Source organism: Pantherophis guttatus, chromosome 1, assembly GCF_059756535.1.
Source record: "Pantherophis guttatus breed Tessera chromosome 1, ASM5975653v1, whole genome shotgun sequence".
In the NCBI taxonomy this organism is placed as follows: Eukaryota; Metazoa; Chordata; class Lepidosauria; order Squamata; family Colubridae; genus Pantherophis; species Pantherophis guttatus.
In genome coordinates, this window is record NC_142063.1 from 128,551,122 (window position 1) to 128,577,941 (window position 26,820).

At 40.7% G+C, this 26,820-nt stretch overlaps 1 protein-coding gene across 1 annotated transcript; it reads right to left on the reverse strand.

Annotated features, from left to right (window-relative positions):
• Positions 1-5,357: 5,357 nt before the first annotated feature.
• MUC13 (mucin 13, cell surface associated) lies at positions 5,358-25,648 on the reverse strand. Its single transcript, XM_087881763.1, has 11 exons — positions 24,929-25,648; positions 23,689-23,775; positions 21,438-21,544; positions 20,305-20,357; positions 18,661-18,854; positions 15,841-15,969; positions 13,331-13,442; positions 11,600-11,637; positions 9,898-9,985; positions 7,627-7,867; positions 5,358-5,898 (listed from the first exon to the last, which is right to left on the reverse strand). The coding sequence occupies exons 1-11, from the start codon at positions 25,176-25,178 to the stop codon at positions 5,872-5,874; spliced, it is 1,326 nt and encodes a 441-aa protein (XP_087737889.1). The 5' UTR covers positions 25,179-25,648; the 3' UTR covers positions 5,358-5,871.
• Positions 25,649-26,820: the final 1,172 nt, after the last annotated feature.

The window sequence follows — 26,820 nt, forward strand, 5'->3', positions numbered from 1 at the left end:
GTTACTAACTTACCAACTGCAATGATTCACTTAACAATTGCAGCAAGAAAGGTTGCAAAAAAATAATAAAAATAAAACCTCACTTAACAAATGTCTCACTCAACCACAGACATTTTGGGCTCAATTGTGGTTGTAAGTTGAAGACTACCTGTATTTGGATGCTGTTTAATTAAGTTTGATCTTCCTAATAGCCCTGGTTCCTGGTTTTGCATTACTCTATCCTTGAACTAATGAAAACATTTTATAAAAGGCTAATGCCTTCACCGACTCAGGAAATAGCTGATGAGCAACAGTCTGTGTGGCCCAGAGGTAGACTCCCTTGAGTTATTTGAACAAGTCCTTCTAATCTCTGGTAGCAATGGAAGATCACCAATAAGCATATTGCTGATATTCTGGAGGTTTCAAGGGCAGGCTGAGAACAGCTGCCAGAGGCATAAACAGAAGAACTGTCCACATTCCAGCAAAATGATAGTACTGAAAAAGAGCCATTTGTCTTTATCCTGTAAAAGATAACTTTTGAGAAAGGGGAGGAAAACGATGAGCGGATTCCAAGTCTATATATTAAAATAGTACTTTGTCATCTTTCTTCCGCTTTAGTTTGGGGAAATGATTCTGGAAGCTCTAGGTTTTCTTTAGCAGATGTTTTAGTAAAGGCTGCCTAGAATCACTGCATCAGTGAGATGCAGAGAGGTGATATTCAGCCGGTTCGGATTGGTTCAGGGGAACCGGTAGAGGCAACCTGCAGGTGGACCTGCCCCCGCCCCGGCACTATGCCATCCTATTTAGCCACGTTTTCTAAACAGCGTGCATACGTGCTCACATTTTTGGTGCATGGCACGGAAGGCCATCCATGCGTGCTCACATTTTTGGTGCATGGCACGGAAGGCCATGCATGCGTGCTCACATTTTTGGTATGTGGTGAACGGTGGTAAAATCATGTGAAACCCACCTCTGGTGAGATGGGCAGCATATAAACAAACAAACAAACAAACAAAAACAAACAAATAAATAAATAAATGCAATACTACTTTTGAACTGTGGTGCTGGAGGAGACTCTTGAGAGTCCCTTGGACTGCAAGGAGATCAGATCAGTCAATCCCAAAGGAAATCAACCCTGACTGTCCTTTAGAAGGACAGATACTGAAGCTGAAGCTGAAATACTGTGGCCAACAAAGGACAAGAGAGGGAGTCCTTGGAAAAAAGCCTGATGTTGGGAAAGATGGAAAGCAAAAGGGGAAGGGGATGGCAGAGGATGAAATGGTTAGATAGTGTCATTGATAGAATGAACATGAATTGGGGCAAAATCTGGGAGACAGTGGATCGGGTTAGGGTGCCTGGTGAGCTCTGGTCCACAGAGGGTCACGAAGGGACAGACACGGCTTAGCGACTGAACAACAACAAAATGCAATACACAGTTCACGGTTGGGAAGGTGTGCATGGGTGAATGTTTCAGTATCATATACATCAACGGTCAAATATTAATTAGCCTGACGTGATTGGTTTATTATCTGCATTTTCTAGCTATACCTCCTTTTCTGTCTTAGTAAAGAAAAGCAATTGATCGAGTGACTGAATTAAATTAGAAAAAGAATGTGAACTTTTTCCCCAAGTTGATCAGGTCCCTTGTTCATGTGAAATATGGATGGGGCAGAACAGGAGATTTTCTTTTCCCCAGGAAGAGGTTTTTCAATGGCTGGCTCCAGTTTTCCTCTTCTAAAGAGGGCTACTAAACCATATATATATATGTATGTATATTTGTTTTCTGAGGTTTTCGCGGGTATTTGTATGTAGGTCTTACATACAGGTCCTAGAAGCACAAGGCTGAAGACACCAGCCTGAAGATGACGAATGAGACTTCGTCAAAATGTCGCCAAGGTACTTCCAATTTTACGTGGGAGAAAACCCGAATAACCAAAGACCTACATATATGTATATATGTATATATATATATGTATGTATGTATATATGTATATATGTTTTTCTTTTAGCCAGGTTTTTCCTACGTAACCAAGGTTTTTCTGCAGCCCTAGCTCTGTGGAGTCACATCCACTCGATTCTGGGCTTTTTTCTTTCTGGCAGCCAGCAAGCCCTCAGTGGATGTGATTCCACTGAGCTAGGACTGCAGAAAAACCTTGGTTACGTAGGAAAAACCTGGCTAAAAGAAAAACACACATAAATCCTATGAAAAAGTAAGAAAATAGATATGTATATATAGACAGCACCTCATCAGAGGTGGTCTGCCAATTAATGTGATTAATCATTAACCTCCTAGCAGATAAACCAAAGAGAGAGACAAAAAAATTGGAGCAAAGATAAAGGTCTGCAATTTAGCCAATCAGCATGGCAAAGAAATAAAATGCCTCTGAAACTCTGGCTGTTGTTGTTGTTTTCCAGTTTTATCCTACATTTTACTTTTCCGTGACTTTGGGTCACAAGGTCTGAGTTTCAGGCCCAATCAGGAAACTGTGCCTTTGCTATTTTTAGGAACTGCATGTCTCTCCAGCTTGTGGGGGGAGGGAGAGGGGAATGAAACTCAGGAGTGCTCCTCTAAGTCTGGGTCCAATCCAGTGGTGGGTTGCCCCCGGTTTGGACTGGTTCGCAAGAACTGGTAGTAAAACTGGCAGGAGCCACCAACCTGGACGTCATCAAAGGTGATCTGCACATGTGCAGATGCGGGCGCGATGCAAACCGGTAGTAAAGGTAAGTAGAACCCACCCTGGTCCAAGCATTCTCCCCCTAGAAGAGGACAATCTCTAGATCCACTGCAACTAGAACACAATCTTCCCAATTGGCCATAGTGTAAATGGATCTTTTGGCACAAACTGAACCTGTGAGGCAGTTGCTTTATGAATAAGCACAGGCATCTCAGGTCTAGGACAACTCGCCGTGGCCAACTTCCTGCGGTCAACTTGCCACGGCCAACTTGGCACTGCCATCTCACCATGGCCATCTTGTTGTGGCCATATCGTCAAGCCAACTTGCCACGGGACAACTCGCTATGGGACAATTTCAGTGTGGGATAACTCAACGCAATAAAAGTTATCCAGCATAAAAGTTATCCACCACTGTTTTTCTTTGACATTATTTCCATTTTTGTTAATAGAAACAATGCCAAAGAAACAGTAGCAGATAACATGTATTTCATTGAGTTATCCCATGTGGAATTGTCCCATGACGAGTTGGCCACAGAAAGTTGTCCTGCAGTAAGTTGGCTGCTGTGAGATGTCCACATTGGGTTGGCCATGGTGAAATGGCCACAGTGAGTTGTGCCCTTCCGTGCCTCTCTGTGGTGGCCATTTTGTGAAGGTGCCTGTGGCTGACCATGCCCATTGACCTAAAAGCTTGTCTTATTCCTGAGACAGAGCATATGGACTTTTCAAAGAAACAGGAATGCTATTGTATAAAGCACTTCTTCCTAATAAAAGTTTTAAAATATGCCTCCTATTCATTTCCCCCTTAAAATGATGCTTGTCCTGCCCTGGAATGAATTAGAAATAGATAACAAACTCTGACCGCTACTTTTACAAGTAGATGGGCACCTCATAGAGTAATATGCAAGTAGGATTCCAGAATCGGGTAGAAAGAAATGTGAAAAGAAGTCATGGTGATGTCTTGTAATGACACAAGTGATCAAAGGCCATAGGCCAATTGAACTGAAGTGGTATAATGAATCAGAAGTAAAAGCAGCACAAACACCTTGATATAGTCCATATTAATATCAACCAACCCTAAATAAAGCAAGTGGAGTGAAAGCGTGATTCAGTTTAAAGAACTGGATTGCAGAAATTGTAATATCTTTTTAAAGTATTTGCATCTTAGGAATTATTTATTTCATACAAAACCGAACACACCTATGTAAGAGATTTTATAAATCAGGGAAGCACAATTTAGTCTGTAGGCTAGAATTGAAGCTGAGTGATGGAGCACCATCTTGTGGATATAACATGCCTAACAGGTTTTTCAAAACCATGTTGATTTAACACAGGGGTGTCAAACTCGATTTCATTGAGGGCCGCATCAAGATTTTATTTGACCTCGGGGGTGGCAGGGGGAGGCATGGCCAGTTTGATGTCACTTGTGTTGGGGGCGCCTGTGGTGGCCCGAGCGCTCTGCCAGTGAAAATGGGCTCCCAAGCTCCATTTTCAGCTGGGACGGCCTCCAGCAACCGTCTGCCACTGAAAATGAGCTCCATTTTTGGCTTCAATGGCCCCCTGCAACCCTCTGCCAGTGAAAGTGGAACTCGAGCTCCATTTTGCTGGCAGAGGCACCACAGGCCAGTCCTTTGCTGTTTCTAGGGCGGTCCCGCAGGCCAGATCTAAGCACCCCTTGGGCCAAATCCAGGCCCCTGGCCTTGAGTTTGACACCCCTGATTTAAAAAGATAAGGCTGCTTTAATGGTCTGGAAAAGGGCTTCATACATGCTTTTCCAAAGAATTTCTTTTGAAGGATTTGGCACAACTGTAATAGCTGAGGTTAGCAGAGGAGCAGCTGTGGAGCAAGTGAAAAGACTGAATGTCTTGCACACATAAAAGTTGTGACATAGAGTGGTTGGCTTGGGAGAGTAGAAGAGGGAGAGAAAACAGATCATCTTTTCTTTTCTCACCCAGAAATTGTTTTATGAGATAGCGTCTGGAATTCTAAGAAGGCCATAACGCCGGTTATATCAATTTCCATTCGCCAGTTCTATAATGAAGCAAATTGTAAGAACAGTCCTTTTTTTTTAAAAGATGCATTTCTCTCTCTGACAATCTATGTGCATTTCATTCAAAAAATGGGACTGAGATGCCAAATTCTGACACAAAAAAAAAGATGTCTGAGTCCTGGGAAAATAGGTAATCTGTAAGAAAAATTAGGAAAATTGGACAACTAACTGCACAGATAGATGGTGGTTAAAATTAAAAGTCTACAGTACAGAAATTTACAAATCTCTGCAAACAATTCATTGTTGACTACAATACCATAACAATAAGCAATGCCAGCATACAATACCGGCAGATTTAACAAGGTGCAAACAAGCAGTGATTTCCAACCATCTACATGACATTTAATACACACACCACACGTGTGTCTGTACTTAAAAAGTGTTTGAAAGTGGAAATTGGGTATAAATTGGGACGGACAAGGAACATTGAATGAATGCAACATGGTGCTTGAAAGTGAGAAAAATGAAAGTGCGTGTTTAATGCAGGGGAGTGGGTGAAGAGAAAGAAATGAGCACACTGAAAAACTATCAAACTCTAGTTAAGAAGCTCTCTGGGTTAAAGAGAGCTATTGTCCTTTTCCCTCTTCCTTAATGCCTCTTCTTCTCTGATAACACATAGGTGAGAGAAGACATACTAAAGCCATGACAATTTGCAGGGTTTTTTTTTTTTTTAAATTTTGATTTATATGCCGCCCTTCTCCGAAGACTCAGGGCGGCTTACAATGTGCTCAGCAATAGCCTTCATCCTTTTGTATATTTATACAAAGTCAGCTTATTGCCCCCATAACTGGGTCCTCAATTTACCTACCTTAGAAAGGATGGAAGGCTGAGTCAACCTTGAGCCTTGGCGAGATTCGAACCCTGCAGTAATTGCAGGCAGCTGGTCTTAATAACCAGCTTAATAACAGGGTGCCTTAAACCCCTGTACTACCAAGGCTCTTGGTAGCACTTCCCCCCACCCCCACTCATTTAAGGAAGACAGGAAGTAGAGCTGAAGTTCCATTAAACCGGCAGGTCTAGAGTAGTATACAAAAGATAGCTGTAAGGTCCTTCTGAGATGTTAGTTCTTGGTCCAAAGGCGATTGGAGAATTCAGAAGCATTGCGTTTTGATTCCATGGCAGTGCCCACATTGACAGTCGTTCTTATTTTTCCTTGCTCTTCACCTGGACTCAGTATCTGGAGGGCATTTCTAGCCACTGATTATTTAGAAATGAACAATAAAACAAGGGAAATATAATTTAGCCAAGAGAGCATGTGCCAAACTTTTTAAATTGTTCTTACTACTACAAATTGTTGACTTTCTCCCCCCAGAAAATCATATATCTTAGTCCTTTGAAAATAATTCACTAAATTGAACTATCAGATTCTTCCAGACAAAGAAATTTTAGACCGAATCATGCAAAGTTATACACAGTGTTATTTAAAAACTACTTTATCATCCAAATTTCACAATCCAGTGCTGCTGGTTCTCTAAATTTCAGGAATAAATATTCCCTGTTAAGACTAGCTATAGCTCATGAGGAAGTATTCTAATAGGGCTACCTATTTTTGCAAAGAAAAAGGAAAACTCAGAGCTGATTTCACACTTTGAAATCATCATGTTAGGACCCGCCTTAAACAAGTAAGCAGCCCTGGACAAAAATGTACATTTTGATTTAATTTGGTTGGATCAAAATTAAAAGAATGCAGCAGTCCTATGATAGATAACAGGTTTGGACTAGAGCAGTGCTTCCCAACCATGATAGTTTTAACATGTGTGGACCTCAACTCCCAGAATTCCCCAGCCAAGTAGTTGTGATAGGGTCTCCATGTTTTTTTCCCAAGTTATACATTCAATGATTCTGGCAACAGAATAAATAATCCCCTGTTATTTAATTACAATTCCTATTTGTAGATTTGTGGGATGGGAACTAAGTCCTCCTGCAGGTCAAAGGTCTCAGGCTGTGCATCTCTGCAATACAATAAGCCAACCAGACAATTTGCAGTACAAGGAAACCAGACATTTAGTATCTAGGACAGTGATGGCTAACCTTTTTGTCGTCGTGTGCCAAAGGCGGGGGAAGTGCGGGGGGGTTGTGCGCACATGTGCCCACATCCATAATTCAATGCGCCCAGCCCCCCGCACATGCATGTGCAACACCCCCCTGCGCTCCCCCCGCTTTTGGCACGCGATGCCACAGTGGGACTGGGAGGCCTGTTTTTCTCCTTCCCCAGGCTCCAAAGCCTTTCTAGGTGCCTGGGGAGGGCAAAAACTGCCTTCCTCGACCCCCTGGAGGCCCTCCGGAGGCCAGAAACAGCCCGTTATCCGACTTCCGGTGGATCCAGAAGGCCTGAAAATTAGCTGGCTGGCATGCACATGCGCGATGGAGCTGAGCTAGGGCAAGGTTCGTGTGCCCAGAGATATGGCTCTGTGTGCCACCTGTGGCACGTGTGCCGGAGGTTCGCCATCACGGATCTAGGATGTTGATTTCCAAATACAGATGCTGTCCCTGTTCAAGGCATTCAGAGAAGAAGTTTCATGATGCTTTCTAGTTACTGAGCACAAAATAAATCCAAACGAGGGTTTTAGTTACTTCTCAGAGCCCAGGTACTGCCCTGTCAATGGTAGCTCAACAAATCAAGGATACAGGAATGTGTGACAAACAGAACGTGCAGGGAGAATGGCCAAAGTGGCTATCTTCTCAAATAAACATACTTTCCATTTATTGGAAAGGTTGGAATCTGCTTTATCTCACCATGCAGATTTTCATATCACTGCAAAGATAGGAACCAGACTTTTTGGAAAGTCTGACTGCCTGAGACAAAAAAAATTGAAGCCACCTATATGTTCCTTTAATATATATATATATATATATATTTTAAAATATATATATTTTAATCTCAGCCACATTAATGTTTAAACTTCCCCTGAAACAGCCACTCACGTTATCGTTGCTATAGTCTTGCTCAGGAAAGTAGCCTCTGTTTGCAGCTCCTCCTTCGTAGAAATTGGTTGGGTTCTCAGCAGTGGCTTTGCTCAATGGTGCGTCATTCGTACCTCGGATTCTGGGGAAGATTTTCCCACTTTCAGCAAAGTTTGTGGCAGGAGGAGCTCCAGAACGATTGCCCAAGGTTGCATACTCATTGCTTATCAGTTGTCGATGTTCGGTTTTAGGGTCCGGTTTTCTTTTATACAAAAAGAAAGGGTGATCACAATGACACTGAAAATTTATCTTCACTTTTTGTGCTCATCTTGTCTTTTTCTTTTTAACAAAGCCCCGAGGAGTTTTGCAAAGTTTTGTGACAGAGATGATGAAGCTAACTATTAATATCAAATTTACGAATATGTGCCCTGTAAAAGGGAATTTAGGATTTCAATCGTTTTAGTAAAGGAAATTTCATAAACCCAAGTAATCGTGTTAGTTCTGACCACTTCTGATTGCCATTTTAAACTCTTTTTCCAACTCTACAATATTCTTTTTGAGTCAAGGTCACCAGATTCCTAAGTTCATCAAGATACTAGTTGTTACAATGGTATTATTGATTATTTCATTATTTCTCTTCATATCAGCCTTGAAGTACACAAGACAGCTAAATTGCTACGATAAAATGAATGAACTTAAGCTCTTTTTACTCTAAATAATAATGAGGGGGACCTTTCCTAATGACCCCCAGTTTGAAAATCACTTTTTCACAACCACTCTGCATTCTCTTACAATGCCTTGCCTACCACAGTTTAGTTTCTGTTCAATCACCAGAAGTTTTAATGTTTCTGTAGTTACAAATATTTGTGGCAATGTACTTCAGTGTATGCTGTTGAACTTAACTTGGCATTTTAATGCTCATTCTCTTTCAATATGGACAATCCTTTTGTTTCTCTTTGTTATCCTTTTTTGTCTGTAGACACTCTTGCAATTGAATGCGGTTGGCAAATCTGGCAACTTTACTGCTCAGCTCTAACTCCTTTTGTGAACAATTGAGAAGGATTAGTCCCAATTAAGAACCCTGGAAGAGCCCTCTGTTTTCATCCTTTCCATGGAAGAAGTGACTGTTTCGAATCTGCTTTTTTATTTTTCATCAGTAACTGTTCAACAGAATAATATATTTTCTTATCCCATGATTACTGTACTGTACAACTGGGAATGTTGGAAAGAGTAACTCAACAACTAGTGGAAACTTGTGGAAAATGTACGCCTTTCTAAAATGCTAGCTATAACTAATTTTGCATGTTTTCAATATTTTATGTCAGGGGTCTCCAAACTTGGCAACTTTAAGACTTGTGGACTTCAATTCCCAGAATTCTTGGCTGGCTGAGGAATTCTGGGAGTTGAAGTCCTACAAGTCTTAAAGTTGCCAAGTTTGGAGAGCCCTGTTTTATGTGATAGTTTCTTTGTGTTATGCTTTAATGAACAGCTCTCCCATTTTTGTGACTCAGGAACCCGTCCCTGAAAGTGTGCCACTAAAACATGTACTGAAATGCTTATTTTGAGTGTCACACTATTTTGTTCCTTTTGCACAGCGAGGCTTAGAATTAGTGCATTAAAGCTATTTTGATCTTAATATTGACTGTTGCTTAATTTGTTTGAAAGGACCCGGGTTTCTCCCATGCATATGTAATAAGAATAAGATACAGGTAGACCTTGACCACAATTGAGCCCCAAATTTCCATTGCTAAGTGACACACTTAGTGTTAAATTAATTTTGTCCCATTTTACCACCTTTTTCCCACAGTTGTTAAAATGAATTTAACACTGCAGTTGTTAAGTGAATCATATGGTCATTAAACAAATCTGGCTTCCTCCATTGACTTTGCTTGTCAGAAGCCAGCTGGGAAGATTACAAATTGTGATCACATGACCCCAGGATAGTGCAACTGTCATAACTACATGCCAGTTGCCAAGCACCCAAATTGTGATGATGATCAAAATTTGATCATGGGGTGCTACAACGGTCATAAGTGGGAAAAACAGTCATAATTCATTTTAAAAAAAATAACTTTGAATGGTCACTAAATGAATGGTTGTAAGTCGAGGACTACCTGTATTTATACTGAAGCTGAGGCTGTGACAAGATTGACATACACATTTAATCAGCTGCTCCTTTCATGCATCACCTAAAGGCTTTGATCTCCAAATTAAACTATGAAATTCAAACGCATGGCATGTCACAAACTTTTTAATAGCATATGTTTATACACCCCCAAAAGTCATTTGTACCTGACTAAGGAGTAAGTTGTTACGCCAATTAAAGCCACCAGAAGAACACCGCACAAGGTAGATACTCCTATGATGATGGCCATGTAACCTGAGAAGAGATTTCAAAATTACCATGGTTACCATGTCTTTTATGAGATCATCTACATACCCTTATTTTGCATTGTTGCAAATAAAAGGAGAATAGAATTTAATTTTTCCTGTCACCTATGGTGCTATTATTTCTTGTTTTGTTTTTTCTAACCTCTCCCCTATTCTCTCTCTCTCTTTCTCTCTCTTTTTAGTTATCCTTGTTTTCCATTCTAGATTGTCTCTGTATAGAGAGGTCTCTTACTTTAGATGGAATAGGGAGAAAATAAGAGAGATTCCCCTACGTTTATCGAATCATATCTTGACAGGAAGGTGATCAATTAAAGGTGATTGATTGCTTGATTTCATCTGAATTGATTTACCAGTAATTGCTCCTCATCTCTAGGAATTTTTTATTTTTATTTTTCCTTTGGAAAAAGTGAATGGGAAGGAAATGAAGAAATAAATCATCTTTGAGATACAATATAAGTGAAAAAAATCCCGATTTGAAACTGAATGGAAGGAGAAGGAAATTCAAATATTTTATCCTGCTGATAGGCATAATCACGTGGGTATCTTCATAGAAGAATTTCTTTGAGGCTTTCTTTCATTGGCAAGCAGTAGCCTCTTGAGGTTCATAGGGTTTTTGGGGAGAAAGAAAGAGCCACGGGGGGGAGGGGTGTTAATTGAAAGGGAACCAAATGTAAAGTGTCAACAAAAGTTGGGAAAAGCAGAGCCTTGTGTTAAAGTGTAAAGTCTGAGTGCCAAATTCTGCCACTGAACCTGACCACATAAAATTGACTGTGTTCTGTAACGTAACTTTTATAACATACATTCACCATGCTGAAGTGAAATAATATCCTGTTTATTTCAAAATAACATTTCCTATCCCCAACTCTATGAGAGAAACAAGGAATTTTAAAACAAAGTTAAAACAAGAAATGAACAAATATTTCTCTGGGGGGGATCCTTTTTGTTTTGTGGAAAGAGCTTCTGTGTTATGATCATCTTAGGAAACACAAAATACATTATTACATTTTGGTAGCAGGATTCTTTTTTGGAAAGAATATCTAAGGCCCTGTGCTAAATTTCAGCTGTGGCAATTGGGTATGCTCAAAGAATTTATTTGGTCCTGAGCAATTCATAAATAGTGACTACCTCTTTGAAGTTCTTCACAATATATATTTATGAGATATTGCAACAACAATGTTCTACAAAGCTACTTGAAATGGTACAGTGCAACATAGGGATGTCCACGGAAGCTAGTTGCTTTTATTAGAAAGATGAGAAGCAGCGATATTGTGCTGCAAGCTGTGTACCTCTTTTGTACATGAATATGACATCACAAGGCTCATACAAATGCACTCCCCTACGCTCACATCCATTGCAAATGATGCTTATGGAAAATAGAATCTTAAAAAGGGCAGTTTTCTGTGTGGACCTGGTCCAGAAATGGTTCTTTGTGATATTTGTATCTTTATGATATGTAATATTTCTCCTTACGTTTTCTCAAAGAATAGAAGTTGCATTTCTGGGCTTTTCTGATACAATTTATATTATAGATGGTTTACCATATATTTTTTTCCCTAGAAATAGTTTCCAGTTTTAAATAAAACATTCTCCTTGTAATACATACTGTCTTGGCAGTTTTCTCCAGAAAACCCAATGCTACACCTAAAAGCAAACACAAAGTATCATCATGAGTGATTGAATAAAATATACCAATGATGTGCCAAGATTTCTCCCATGCAGGTAGCCCTCGACTTACAACCGGTTGTTTTGTGATCATTCAAAGTTATGACAGGCCCTTACATAGATACTTGGGGCTCAGATTCCATGGCTGCCCACCCCTGTGATAACACCATCCCATTCAGAGCCCCCACTTTCACGTAACAACTGTTACAAATAGTGTTGTTAAACTGGGTCAGTGGTGTGAGTGCTTTGAGTTATGAGCATCGGGACATACAGTGGAAATTCCATGCTCCATTATGATTGTAAGTCAAGGACTACCTGTAGAAGGATTGCTTTATTTGTAGTGGGAGAACATATCATGTGTAACTTAGGAGCACTATGTTTTTCTATGTCTTAGATGAACTACTTTTTTTCCCTTATGATGCATAGTATTTGTTGTGGCCTGTCGGCCGCCAGCCCCTCCAGAAGCCAAATCAGAGGAGGAGGAGGCGTGGGAGTCAGGGTCAGCATCCAGGCAACCTGAGAGCTCCGAGGGAGAAGAGGGAATGGAGCTGGCAGAAAGACAGAGAGACAGAGGCAGAGCCTGGGCCGTCCATCAGCCCTTAGATGGAGAGTCAACAGCTCCCAGGTCTGAAAGCAGCTGATGCAGAAGGCAGAGAAGAGGAGAGCAGTGGAAATCTGTGGGCCAATCCTTGGGAAAGAAGAGCCACCGCTGCTAGCAAAGCCCCATCCTAGCTCTAGGAATAAAAGGCAGGGGGTGGAGATGAATAGGTGTAGCAGCAAACTATTCAGCTTCCAGCTGGACAGACTTGTTAGCCTGCGTTGAGAAACTTTTTGCTGGGGCTGCCGGCACTCCTAATTAAAGGAATCTTTGAGTTCACTTCAGAGGGTTTGTCATGTTTGGAGAGCTGGGTCAGAACAGAATTATCATGATATGACTAAATCCCACATCTCTCTCTGCAGCTAATGTCTGCTTAGGAAAGACTAGGTAAGGTAAAGGTAAAGGTTCCCCTCGCACATATGTGCTAGTCGTTCCTGACTTTAGAGGGAGGTGCTCATCTCCATTTCAAAGCTGAAGAGCCAGCACTGTCCAAAGACGTCTCCGTGATCATGTGGCCAGCATGACTAAATGCCAAAGGCGCATGGAACACTGTTACCTTCCCACCAAAGGTGATCCCTATTTTTCTACTTGCATTTTTTACGTGCTTTCTAACCGCTAGGTTGGCAGAAGCTGGGACAAGTAACGGGAGCTCACCCTGTTATGCAACATTAGGGATTCAAACTGCTGAACTGCAGATCTTTCGATCGACAAGCTCAGCGTCTTACCCACGGAGCCATCGTGTCCCTGTGACACCACCTCCCTGCTAGGAAAGACTAGCAGATCGCAAATCATCCCATGCAATCATATCATTTTGGCACAGCAATCAAACTCTGGTCAGCACAAGAGGCAGCAGATAGCCAACCTTGATCATTCTTGGGAAACAAAGAAGCCTAAGACTCTCTCTCACCAGGAGGCCAAAAGGGGAATGCCAGGGCTACGAAGGAAGTCAGGGGAAAAGGGCAACAACAAACTGCTTCCATTTTGTTTTTCACAAAAACAACATGGGCAGGTCCACTCATTCACAAGGAATGAAGATACATTGGAGGAGGACGGCTTTCTTAATCATGTACTTACGCTTTACATTCTCCATCCTTTTCCTCAAAATTTGGCAGACATTGGCATTCAGGGAGATCTGCTTTGATGCGACAGAATGTATTACTTCCTGCAGAACAGCCTTGGTCACAAACTGCACTCGGGAGAGGAGCAAGAGATAATAATTTAAGATTAGCAAAGCATTGTATATACTACAGAATAACAGAGTTGGAAGAGATCTTGGAGTCCTTCTAGTCCAACCCCCTGCTTAGGCAGGAAATCCTACACCACTTCAGACAAATGGTTATCCAACATCTTCTTAAAAACTTCCAGTGTTGGATCATTCACAACTTCTGGAGGCAAGTTGTTCCACTGATTAATTGTTTTAACTGTCAGGAAATTTATCCTTAGTTCTAAGTTGCTTCTTTCCTTGATTAGTTTCCACCCATTGCTTCTTGCCCTATCCTCTGGTGCTTTGGAGAATATCTTGACTCCGTCTTCTTTGTGGCAGCCCCTGAGATATTGGAACACTGCTATCATAATCCTTCTTTTCATTAAAGTAGACATACCCTGTTCCTGCAACCGTTCTTCATATGTTTTAGCCTTCAGTCCCCTAATCATCTTTGTTGCTCTTCTCTGCACTCTTTCTAGAATCTCCACATCTTTTTTATATCGTGGTGACCAAAATTGGATGCAGTATTCCAAGCGTGGCCTTACCACGGCATTATAAAGTGGTATTAACACTTCATATGATCTTGATTCTATCCCTCTGTTTATGCAGCCTAGAACTGTGTTGGCTTTTTTGGCAGATGCTGCACACTGCTGGCTCATATTTAAATGGTTGTCCACTAGGACTCCAAGATCCCTCTCACAGTTACTACTATTGAGCAAGGTACCACATATACTGTATCTGTGCATTTTGCTTTTCTTGCCTAAATGTAAAACCTTACTTTTTTCACCATTGAATTTCATTTTGTTAGATAGTGCCCAATGTTCAAGTCTGTCAAGATCCTTCTGTATCTTAAGCCTTTCTTTTGGAGTGTTGGCTATTCCTGCTAGCTTGGTGTCATCTGCAAATTTGATGAATTCCTCATCTATGCCCTCATCCAAATCATTGATGAAGATGTTGAAGAGTACTGGGCCTAAAACAGATCCTTAGGGTATCCCACTGCATACTTCCCTCCATGTAGATGCAGTTCCATTGAGGACTACACGTTGAGTGTGGTTGGTCAGCCAGTTACGAACCCATCTGGCTTGACTGAAGATAGGTCGTATAAGAACCAAAGTGAGTGGTTCCTTTTAATTATTTAAATCCAGCCCCCAGACGCTCCATTTTGGCCTGCAACAGGCCGAAGAGGCCCCCGGATGCTCCATTGCAGACTGAAATGGAGCAGGGGAGGCCTGTGGAGGGCTGAATGGAGCATCGGAGGGCTGGATTCTCCCCTCGGAAGCTCCATTTCAGCCAGCAACCTACCGGGCGAGAACTGACGGTACTGCAAAGGGGCACATGCGGCTGAGAGGCTGGAGAGGAGAGTGCTTGCTAGATCTTCACAAGGTAAGTGACCCGGCTTGGCAGGTTGGGTGGGAAGCAATTGTGGGGGGCATGAGGTATTTGAGTGGGTTGGGGAGGCCTTGGATGGTCTTAAGCAGTTGGCGTTTTCCGTCACTAGCCCCCCCCCCTTCATGGCCTTCCCCAGTCTGAAATACCTCATTTGCATTTAACGAGCCTCGCATTCGATTAGCAAATGTGGGAGTAAGTGAGGAGGGAGTGATCCCATCTAAGGTATGAGATTCACTCCCACAAATCCTCGGGTTACAAATGGAATGGGCAGGCTCCATTCCATTTGTGACTCGAGGATTACTTGTATGCACACTTTGAGGATACGTTGCACAAATGAACTGAGTGGAGATTTGCTGATGATATTCTTACTTCAAATCATTTCCTAAATTAGAACTTTCTTCTTTTGCATGTATTTCTTAGAACCTAATTTTAAATGCACTTTCTCAAAAATCATTTCTCAGAAATAAGAAGTATATGTATGTAGACAACTCCCAGTCTCCCAGAGTTACAGTGGGAAGCTTCAAAATTTAGGATTCTATTTGTGGCTCTCAGTATTAATGGCTTACTTTAGAATAATGTTTCTAACATGCAACACAAATGCATGTATGGGTGCACGTCAGGGGTGGGTTCTACTTATCTTACCACCGGTGCGCAATGGGATTGCGCATGCTCGCTTCACTCGCTTGCACGCTTTGCTTCTGCGCATGCGCAGATCACTGATGACGACATCCAGGGTGGTGGGTGGGGCCTCCCACTGGTTTTACTACCGGTTCTTGCGAACCGGTCCGAACCGGGGGCAACCCACCACTGGTGCATGTGCACATACAGAGTGGTTTAGTGACCAGTATCATCTCACTTTTTAAAAAAATTAGATATGCCCTCTGGCCATAAAAGGTTATGGATTCCCAAAACCATATTTAATAAGAAACTCTGGTTTGTGCTAGACAGCTAACCACAGATTTATCTCAGAAAATTGCCTTCAAAGTCTTACCTCGACAAGCTTTGTCTTCTGGGTTCACCTTATCCAGACCTTTTTTACATTCACATTTTGGAATACCGCCCTCAACATCCATGCAGTTTGTAGTGTTATCACAGATGACAATTTGACAACCTGATATACCTAATAAAAAGTAGAACAGCATGGATAAGTAGCTGGAAAGGAAGCAATACCTCTTTCAATAGCCGACATTTAAGGACTTCTACTCAGTGGTAGAGTCCATGATTTTGCATGGAGAAGGCCCCAGGTTCTGTCCCTGGCATCTCCAGATAGGGCTGGAAAAATAATAAAATCCTAAGAAATTGGTGCCGGTGAGTGTGACTGGATTGTAACTGAATTTGGGTTCAGTTTCTAATGACACAAGGGGAGGTTTTTGGAAGGAATGTGTTTTTTCTCTCTCTATGTCTTTTGAAATTAACAGTAATGTCATTGCCTGGGAAATTCGATTATTTAAAATACCAGTAGGTTGCAAATGAATATCTCAAAATCTGATACAGTGGTTAAATATTGAAATATATACATTCCTATTGAGTTGCGATCCTTAAACACACAATGCTGTACAGCCAAGTAGTAATGATTAAATTATACAGTGGTATTTATTTAATTTAAATACTTTGTTAAAAGCCTCGCGAATACAGAATTTAAGTCATACATTTCCAGGACTTTGAACTGTAATTCTTCCAAACCTGTAACTGTGGCAATCCCAAAGATGCTTTTTTCAAGAGGCAACTGGACTTCCTTTTTTTCCTCTGAAGATGTTTTGTTCTCATCCAAGAAGCTTCTTCAGTTCTGACTGAATGGTAGGGAATGGATGGATTTTTACTTCTTGCAGACATATCCTTGCAATATAAATCCTTCCATTCCCCACCATCCAGTCAGAGCTGATGAAGCTTCTTGGATGAGAAGCGAAATGTCTGCAAGAAAGTCCAGTTGCCTCTTGAAAAAAGCATCTTTGGGATAACCATGACCTGGATGACTAAGAATCTTCATAGACATGTAGCTGTGGAAATTTATTGGCTCCTTTCTAGACATTGTATCTACCTGATCTGATGACTGATCTCTATTTCATTAATAATTATACCAATTGACCTCTGACTCTCGTCTACCTGCACTTGAACAACAATTCAGTTACATCTGCTATTTCTTTTAAGCAAAAACCAGGAAATGCAGCAATGTGCAATATTTAAAAACCCTAATCTGCATCACTCTCACTCAATAGATAGAGCTGGATATACATCACATTGTCATTGTTCAGCTATGTTTTGTTGAAATTACTTGGAATATATATTGCCCCAAGCCATAATTTACAGACCACAATGATCTGGATTCGCACTTCATGAGAAACCAAAAATACATAAGTCATGTTGTGGTTTATCTTGATGTGTGAAACAACCTTTGAATTTGGAAAAAGAGTAACAGAGTTGTGTCAGCTGACTACTGCTTTTTGGTGCCCTACCTAGTAGATAAAAGAACTGAACTTAGATGATCCCAAGGTAAATTGTGCTAAGTCATCTGAAGATGTATTGGAGCAGTCAGTTGATTGTGGTTATGTGATATAGTTGTTAAAATCATGGTCTAATCCAGTATATAACAGAATAACAAAGTAACAGAATTGGAAGGGAAGGGAGGTCTTCTAATCCAACCCCTTGCTCAACCAGAACTTCTAAAGGCAAGCCATTCCATTGATTAATTGTTCTGCCAGGAAATTTCTCCTTAGTTCTAGGTTGGTTCTTTCTTTGATTAGTTGCTTCTTGTCCTGCCTTCAGGACAGGTGCTTTGGAGAATAGGTTTATTTATTTATTTATTTATTTATTTATTTATTTATTTATTTATTTATTTATTTATTTATTTATTAAATTTTTATACCGCCCCCTCTCCCGAAGGACTCGGGGCGGTGAACAGCCAGAATTAAAAACACACAATACAAATATTAAAATACATTAAAACAAAATTAAATTATCTTTGACTTCTCCAATTTAAAACCCCTTACCCATAAAATTCCCCAATTAAAAGATTTTTAACCCAGCCCGGCTTGCTGAAATAAAAAAGTCTTCAGGGCCCGGCGGAAGGTCCGGAGGTCTGGGATTAGTCGTATCCCTGGGGGTAGCTCATTCCAGAGGGTGGGTGCCCCCACAGAGAAGGCTCTTCCCCGGGGGGTCGCCAGTCGACATTGCCTGACAGACGGCACCCTGAGGAGGCCCTCTCTGTGGGAGCGTGTTGGCCGGTGGGAGGTTATCGGAGGCAGAAGGTGGTCTCGTAAGTAACCGGGTCCTAAGCCATGGAGCGCTTTGAAGATGAGAACCAACACCTTGAAGCGCACTCAGATGACCATTGGAAGCCAATGCAGCTCGCGCAGGAGAGGTGTCACGTGGGAGCGCCATGTCGCCCCCATAAGTACCTGCGCGGCCGCATTCTGCACCAGTTGGAGCCTCCGAGTGCTCCTTAAGGGGAGCCCCATGTAGAGAGCATTGCAGTAGTCGAGGCGGGAAGTGACGAGGGCATGAGTGACCGTGCATAGGGAGTCCCGATCCAGAAAGGGGCGCAACTGGCGTATCAGGCGAACCTGATAGAAAGCCCCCCTGGCCATGGCCACAGGTTGACTCCCCTCTTCTTTGGGGCATATGAACAAAATGATAGTCCAATTGATCTCTCTTCAAAGTAAAAATATCTGTGACTGGTTGGTTGACATGTCATCTGGAGATAGTAACATATGTAATCCCACACATTTGGGGGGTATCCAAAGTCAGCACTTTAGGGAATCTATAATAGTTTTAAATGGACTGGATTGAATCAACCTTTTTAATATATACATACTTGTAAATGATTCGACATTGAAGTCTTTCAAAAAGGTAGAATTAAGTGCACTTAATGCCTTTTTCAATTTCTGAATTGTCATATCTGTCTCATTAGTAAATGTAGTGATGACCGTAACTTTAGTCGTATTTGTAACTGTAGTCCCATTTTTGTTTTCTACCTTATTCACCCTTTGAGACATTCCTTGAGGTAATCTGAAAGAATAATTTCATAAAGACACTTGTATGTTAAGAAAGGTGGCAATCATTTTAAATTTACTAAAACTTTTAAGTTTACTGTGGTTAAAACCAAAGTACCCACTACAAAGAAAATCTGCAAACTCTGGTCCCCAGCCAGAGAGAGCTGAGTTGCAATGAGACATGAAGATAGAGAATAACAGCATTGGAAGGGACTTTGGAGGTCTTCTGAGCCAACCCCCTACTCAAACAGGAGACCCTATACCATTTCAGACAGGTGGCTGCCCACAGTCTCTTCTTCAAAGCCTCCAGTGATGGAACACCCAAGCCTGAACTTTCGGAATAGAAAAAATTGGTCCTTTATGCAAATAGCCAAGGCAACACAGTTACACATATAAGAAAAACCATATTTCTAAAATATAACTGAAGGGAAGCTTCAAGACTAATAACACCTTGGGATGCTAACTTAGAATACAAACTGATTGGAGCTTTGGAAGCAGAAATAAAGATTGGAAGGAACATCCTGAAAAATGGCAGGCTGCAACTCTTCACAGAGATCTTTTACAGATAGTCCTCGCTTACCGACCACTCGTTCAGTGACCATTCAAGTTCTCATAGCTCTGAGTAATGAGACTTATGGCCATCCCTCAAAGTTGCGGCTGTCACCGTACCCCTAAGGTAACGTGATCACGATTCGGGCCCTTGGCAATCGATGCACAGTTCCAGTGGCATAGCAGCATCACATGATTACCATTTGCAACCTTCCCAGCCAGCTCCTGGCAAGCAGAGTCAATGGGGAAACTGGCAGAAAGTCTTAAGTCACAGTCACGTGATTCGCTTAACAATAGCAACTGGAGCTGACAAACTGCTACCCTGAGTCAGGCACAGTTATGTTGTGGTTCACTTTACAACTCCATCACTTACTAATGGAGATGCCTGGGGCCGTTGATCTTGCTGTTGCGATCTGGTGAGATCCGGCCATGAATGGTGTGAATGGGTTTTAATTGTTTTTAATGTTTTAATTTTTAATGTTTTTATATATGGTTTTTAAATGCATTGTAAGCCGCCTTGAGTCTTCAGAGAAAAGCACATACAAGTTGAACAAATAAATAAATAAATGCCAGTCCTAATTCCAGTGGGTAAGTGAGGACTACTTGTCCTTAAGAACTCAGATGTTTTCTCCATACACACACACATACACACATACAAAATACATATTAAAATGTATATGGTATACATATCAACAAAGCCATCACACTTACTTCATGCTAAGAATACATACATACACACACACACACACACACACACACACACACACATATACACACAGAGAATACATATTAAAATGTATATAGTATACATGTCAACAAAGCCATCACACTTACTTCATGCCAAGAATGCATACACACACACACAGAATACATATTAAAATGTACAGGGTATATATCAACAAAGCCATCACACTTACTTCACGCTATGAATGCTTATGTTCCGAAACTCCACTTCAAATATCTTTCCAAACTGTAAAAGTTTAATACAATGCAAATAAGAATCAAACTGAGAATCGGGTAATTTTTGAAAAAAAAAATGAATGGGCATAGGAACACCTCAACAGATATAGATAGAAAGGTGTCTCACAGTACTTTAACAAAGGAGATGTGTATAAACATGGGTATGAGTTTGGATTCAAACATGGTTTAACATTAAGAGGGAAAGTTACACTCTAGAGAGGAGTTCTGCTCTGTTGTAGTCCTGCCACAGCTTCTCATGATGTCCAAATCTAGCCAAACTGGGATTAGTGAACCTAACTTCAAACTATAACTTGTGCAACTGGTTTAGTTCCACTATCTATATTTAAGCATAACCATAGTCTAAGATTTGGACATAAGATTCTTTGGATTGCCTTTGCAATTCTTCCAACGCAGAAGAGGAGAGAGAAAGCATGGAGGCCAAAGCTAATACAAGCAGTCCTCAATTTACAACAGTTACAAAGTTACAACGGCACTGAAAAAATGTGACTTATGATGGTTTTTCACACTTACTACAGTTACAGCATCTCCTTGGTCACCTGATCAAAATTCAGAAGTTGGGCAACTGACTCATATTTATGACAGTTGCAGTGTCTCAGATCACCTTTTACAACCTTCTGACCACTAAAATCAATGGGGGGGGGGCAGATTCACTTACCAACTGTGGCAAGAAAGGTCATAAAATGGGACAAAACTCACTTAACAAATGTTTCACTTAGCAACCTAAATTTTGGGCTCAATTGTGGTCGTAACTCAAGAACTACCTGTAAGAGGTTGTCTGCATAACATTAGAATTTAGTCTGAGCAAAACTGGATTATTCCAAGATATTAAAACAATTGATCTAAAAGAATAGTCCATTTTAAAATGTTTCCACCTAAAATATGTGAATAGAGAGATGGACGATGAGAGAGAGAAAGAGAGAGGGAGAGAGTGAGCTGATAGATTACAGATAGATAGATAGATAGATAGATAGATAGATAGATAGATAGATAGATAGATAGATAGATGACACACACACTATATCTGCATCTATTTTGAGAGTAAAAGAGAAGTCAGAAAAAGTAAACTTACAAAAGTTGTGAGAGTATCATGTAATTTTTCATAACTTTCACTTATTGTGTTTTCCATAGACTTATTATATGGGATGCTCAGAATCATCGTTCCTGGGAATACTTCCCCTGAAATTACAGTAGGAATTATAGATAGTTATACAATATCAAGACAATCAGATGCTAAAAGTAAAAAAAAATAAAAATAACCATATGCTTTGTTTTTCCCAGCAGTAGACAAGAAATGGAAAATAGCAAAATGTACAAATTCAGGGATTTCCTAGAAAGAACATTGCTGCAGTTGCTGCAGTTCAAATTAGGATTTACAAATTATTATTATATTATTATTCTTATAATTTAATTTATATAGCGCCCTTCTCCTGAAGGACTCGGGGTGGTGAACAGCCAGTTAAAAACACAAGGTACAAACAACAATTTTAAAAGTAATTAAAAGTATTAAATAATTTCAGCCCGAATTTAAAACCCAAAATTTAAAACACCCAATTTAAAATCATTTACATAGATAGCCCTGCCTGACGGAACAGCAGGGTCTTAAGGGCACAGCGAAACACACGGAGATCGGAGATCTTGCGTATTTCCGGGGGCAGTTCGTTCCACAGGGCAGGAGCTCCCACAGAGAAGGCCCTTCCCCTGGGTGTCGCCAGCCAACATAACTTGGCCGATGGCACCCTGAGGAGACCCTCTCTGTGGGAGCGAATTGGCCAGTGGGAGGCTACTGGTGACAGAAGTCAGTCTCGAAATAAAACCACAATAGATCAAACCTGAATTAAAGACACCTTTTCAGGGTTTTTTTTTTAAAAAATGAAGTTATTCTATAGTTTACAGTAGATGTCATCAAAAAGACACATTGACATTCCTTGGCCATCAGACGAGTGATTTCTTCTTTGCAGCACGACCCACCCAATCCCAGCTTTCTTACTGTTTAAAATGACCAGTTGAATTATGGTTCTTACACCTCACTCTCAGATTCAACAGTCTGAAAACAAGGCTGTTAACTATGGGGTGTGGCCAGGGGTGAAATGTTACCAGTTAGCTCCAGTTCTGAAGAACTGGTAGTGATAAAAACTACCGGTTCGGTCAAACCGGTAGTTTAAAAAAGCTACTGGTTCCTCCGAACCGGTATTTCCGACAATCAGCCGTGCCGCGCGGTTTAGCTTTGCTAAAAAGCAGGAAATCCTGCTTTCTAGCGAAGCTAAATCACACAGCACAGCTGAAACCCCCCTCACTGTTCTACTTACCTTCCCAAGCCTCCTTTTGGCGAGTACTGCACATGCGCGCATGCAGCGTGCACTTGGAACACAGTGCACATGTGCGGCCAGCAAACCGGTAGCAAACCGATTCAGATTTCACCACTGGGATATGGCACTTTATGCCAGATGTGATAGTCCAATGGTCCCCAACCTTTCTGGCTCTGTGGACCAGCGGCAACAGCGATGGTGGCAGCCGGGGGGGGGGGAGAGGAAGAGAGGGGATGGTTTCGTGTGAACATCGCTTGCACAAATGCAGCTTTGCGCATGTGCTCACCTGCTCCATGTGTGGCCCAGTTCCCAACAGGCCGCGGCCTAGTACTGTCTCATGGACCAGGGGTTGGGTACCCCTGTGATAGTCTATGAATTTTGAATGACTCAGTTATATAGAATCTTAATGAAGAATTCAGCTTTGATGGTAATATGAATGATTATTTTGTCATGGGTTCACATACATAATCAAAGAAATAAATTTTTTAGAGTAGGCCTGTGTTCTTACAGACTTTACTGCTGTCAGATTAGGGTTAGGAACTAGTGTTGGGGTTAGAGTTTACTGTTAAAAGAATAGGCCTAGGAATTAGGGTTTACTGCTGACAGATTAGGGCCAGGTATCTCCTCCACCAGAAAGGCTTCCATACTATTGGCCTTGAGTAAAGTTGAATATTATCCCAAAGCATAAAAGAGATCTCTGGAGCGAGGAAAGAAATGGGAAATATTTGAAAATATTATTAATGATACAGGCAGATGGATATTCTAGGTCAGTCTTATCTAGAAAAATAATATTTCATTCTTGGCCTGCCATTCTGAAAGCAAGCTTCCTGACATTCCTAATGATTTTACTAATAAAGGTTAAAGTTTTGGCTTATTAATTTTCCAAGATTCTATATGCTAACCCTATATCGGTAGTCCTTGACTTACAACATTTTATTTCGTGACCATTCAAAATTATAATGGCACTGAAAAAATGACTTATGACCGTTTTTCAAATTTATGATCACTACTCACCTAGCCTGCAAGTTGAATTATAGTAGAAGAACCCATAAGGACACTGGTAGATAATCTTGCTGTGGAGCTGGAGGTACGTATAGGATTCTAAAGGAAAAACAAAATTAAAATAAACTTATTAATAAGGTTTATCATCATTTGCCTGGACAGGTTGGTTTTCTTAGGCTTTGTGCTGACTCTGAACAGGAAAACCAGTAGATTTTCTCCTGGATCTTTTCAGTTTAGCTTTGCTTAAACAACCATCGTGTCTGCATGCTGGCTTTTGCTGCTTATTTTTATTTCTTTTATTTTATTTCCTCCTTATTCCTACCTCCTGCTTTCACTCCGCCTTTCTCTTTAAACTCCAGAGATCGGCTCTATGACTTCATTTTACATTTTTGTCCCCTAAAGAACTTGGCAAACTATCAACCAAAGTGGTGTGCAATGATTTTATTCTTGTAAAGTTGCAATCAAGTTTTGGAAAATAAAGAAGATGCTGGGGCTGTCAGCTTTGGAAGCCATATTAGGCCGGAAGCTTCCATGCTGCCACCTTATCATGTGTGGGAAAGTAGGAGGGGGGATTTATTAGAGGGGTTGTCTGTAGACATAATAACATTCTTCCTGTCAGTCAAGGTCAGGGCGATCCTGCATCTGGAAAAGGAGTGGTTGGAGTGAGGTCTCGAGATGAGACAGCGGTTGATTGGAGCATGTGATCGACTGAGGACAGAGGGGATGGTATGGGGGGTTTTGATTTACTGAGGGAAAACCCGGACCTCTCAGATTCGGGTTTTCCCAGATGTGCCAGTTTACCTATTCTAGTAAATAGAACTTTGAAAATGCTTGCTTCAGAGTCTTTACTTGGAGCTGGGGGGTTTTCTGGAACGCTGACAGGGGCCTTTTTTTATCCTCTCCTGTTCCCTCACATAAAACCTACACATTGTGTTCATACTAAGTCTAGTTCTAATTTCAAATAACGTATCCAAACTTTGGGCTATACTTCTTTAGTTGTCAGCTAAGAATTCACATGCCTTCACTAAAAACATGGCTGCGTTAAAGGCTATTAAACATTATAATAAAAAGTAAATTCTCAGAAGGGAGAACAAGTGCACTTACGCATTTTTGGTAATCCCCCCTGAATTATGCAAATCTATTTGAAAATGAATGTTTTTTGCAGGAGGGGGGTGAAGCAATTTTACAAATACTAGATTCATTCAGTAGACAACAAGACTATGCAGGCTCCAGACAAATAAATCTCACTTACCAGCATGACATTCAACGGTGTTGAATGTCAAATAGTCAGTCATGGTTTGGGAAGATGGCCTTACATACCCTGATAAGAAAAGATAAGGTATAGAATTACTTCTGATAAGAAGAGTGTTGAAAAACAAAGAAATGAATAAGAAGTACTGTTGTTGTTCAGTCACTAAGTCACATCCAACTCTTTGTGACCCCATCCTGGACATGCCCAAATTCATGTTCATTGCATTGATGACACTGTCTAACCATCTCATCCTCTGCTGTCCCCCTTTTCCTTTGATTTTCTATCTCTCCCAACATCAGGGTCTTTTCCAAAGAGTCCTCTCCACTCATTAAGTGGCCAAAGTATTTCAGCTTCAGCTTCAACTTCAGTATCTGTTTTTCCAAAGGACAGTCAGGGTTGACTTAGAATAGAATAGAATAACAGAGTTGGAAGGGACCTTGGAGGAAACCCTACACTACTTCAGCCGAATGGTTAGCCAATCTCTTCTTAAAAACTTCCAGTGTTGGAGCATTCACAACTTCTGGAGGCAAGTTGTTCCACTGATTAATTGTTCTAACTGTCAGGACTTCCTTTAGGATCGACTGTTTTGATCTCCTTGCAAATGGCAGCAAGAAGACTGTGCTTTTGAATTTTAGCGTAAAATTAGCTGTTGCTTAAGAACCTGCTGGATTTCACCCCTGATATGGCTGCTTTTGTGTATAGCTAGTCCTTGATTTACAACTGTTTATTTATGACAATGCAAAGTTGCAATGGCATTGAAAAAAAGTGACCTATGACCAACCTTCACACCTATGACAATTGCAGTGCCTGCAGCCATGTGATTATGATTCAAATACTTGGCAACTGAGATGTATTTATGATGGTTGCAGCATCCCAGATCCCTTGATAACTTTTGATGACTTTCCCAGCTGGCTTCCCACAAGCAAAATCAATGGGGCAAGCCAGATTCACTTAACAGCTCTGTGGTTGGTTTTTTTTTTAATGACCATGGAAAAAAGGCCATAAAATTGGGTGTGACCCACATAACAACCACGTTGCTTAGTACCAATTAAGAATAATTAGCTTTGCCCGATTTTACGACCTTTTTTGCCACAGTTGTTAAGCGAATTGCTGCATTTGTTAAGTGAATAATACAGTTGTTAAGTGAATCTGGCTTTCCCAAGAAGCCTTCATTACAATAGGTATAAATAAATTCAGTGACTCTTCACCATTTTTAAGTTTACAAACATCTCTTCTTCCCATATTCCATCTCTTATCTATGAACAAATTCATAAAACATCATCTTTTTCATCCTTATGTCAACAGACAATCTAAAATGGGTATTTATTTATTTATTTTATTATACCTATATGCCGCCCTTGTCCCAAAGGACTCGAGGCGGCTCACAGAATTAGACGATAAGAACAATAAAAATAAACTACTAAAAACAATCAATTTAAAATCTGGGTAGCCAGAAGTAACAACATATTTATTTTAACATTGATCAAATAAACCAACTTTATAAACCTTTCTTTTACTTCTAACATTCTTAACCTTTAGTTCATTCAAAATTGCTGTAGGATTTGATTTCTCTTCATTTCTTCTTTATTCAATCACACAGGGTTCTTTGAGGCTTTAATAAGCCTCATTTTTAAATCCAGTAGGAAAAGAATATTCTCAGAAAAAATTCTCAGAGCCTTCTTCAGTTTGCCATACTTCTCCCAAGAGCCCCATTATTGGCATATTACTATTATTATTGTAGTATATTATTGATTATGGCTATGGTTTACTAGCAGACATCTGCAAATGGCAACAGATATAAATTTGAATACATAAAGAAGTAAAAGCAATTTGTAATTTAAATATATATTTTTGGATAACTATCTCTTGGTAATGCTCAGATATTTCGTAGT

Coding starts and splice junctions, on each gene's coding strand:
- MUC13 (XM_087881763.1), bottom strand. CDS start 25,178: ATGAGATGGTTAGACAGTGTCATCAATGCAATGAACATGAATTTGGGC. Junction 18,855..20,304: donor ATAAGCATTCATAGCGTGAA/GTAAGTGTGATG, acceptor TTATTCTTTCAG/ATTACCTCAAGGAATGTCTC. Junction 9,986..11,599: donor TGGAGAAAACTGCCAAGACA/GTATGTATTACA, acceptor ATCTCTTCTCAG/GTTACATGGCCATCATCATA.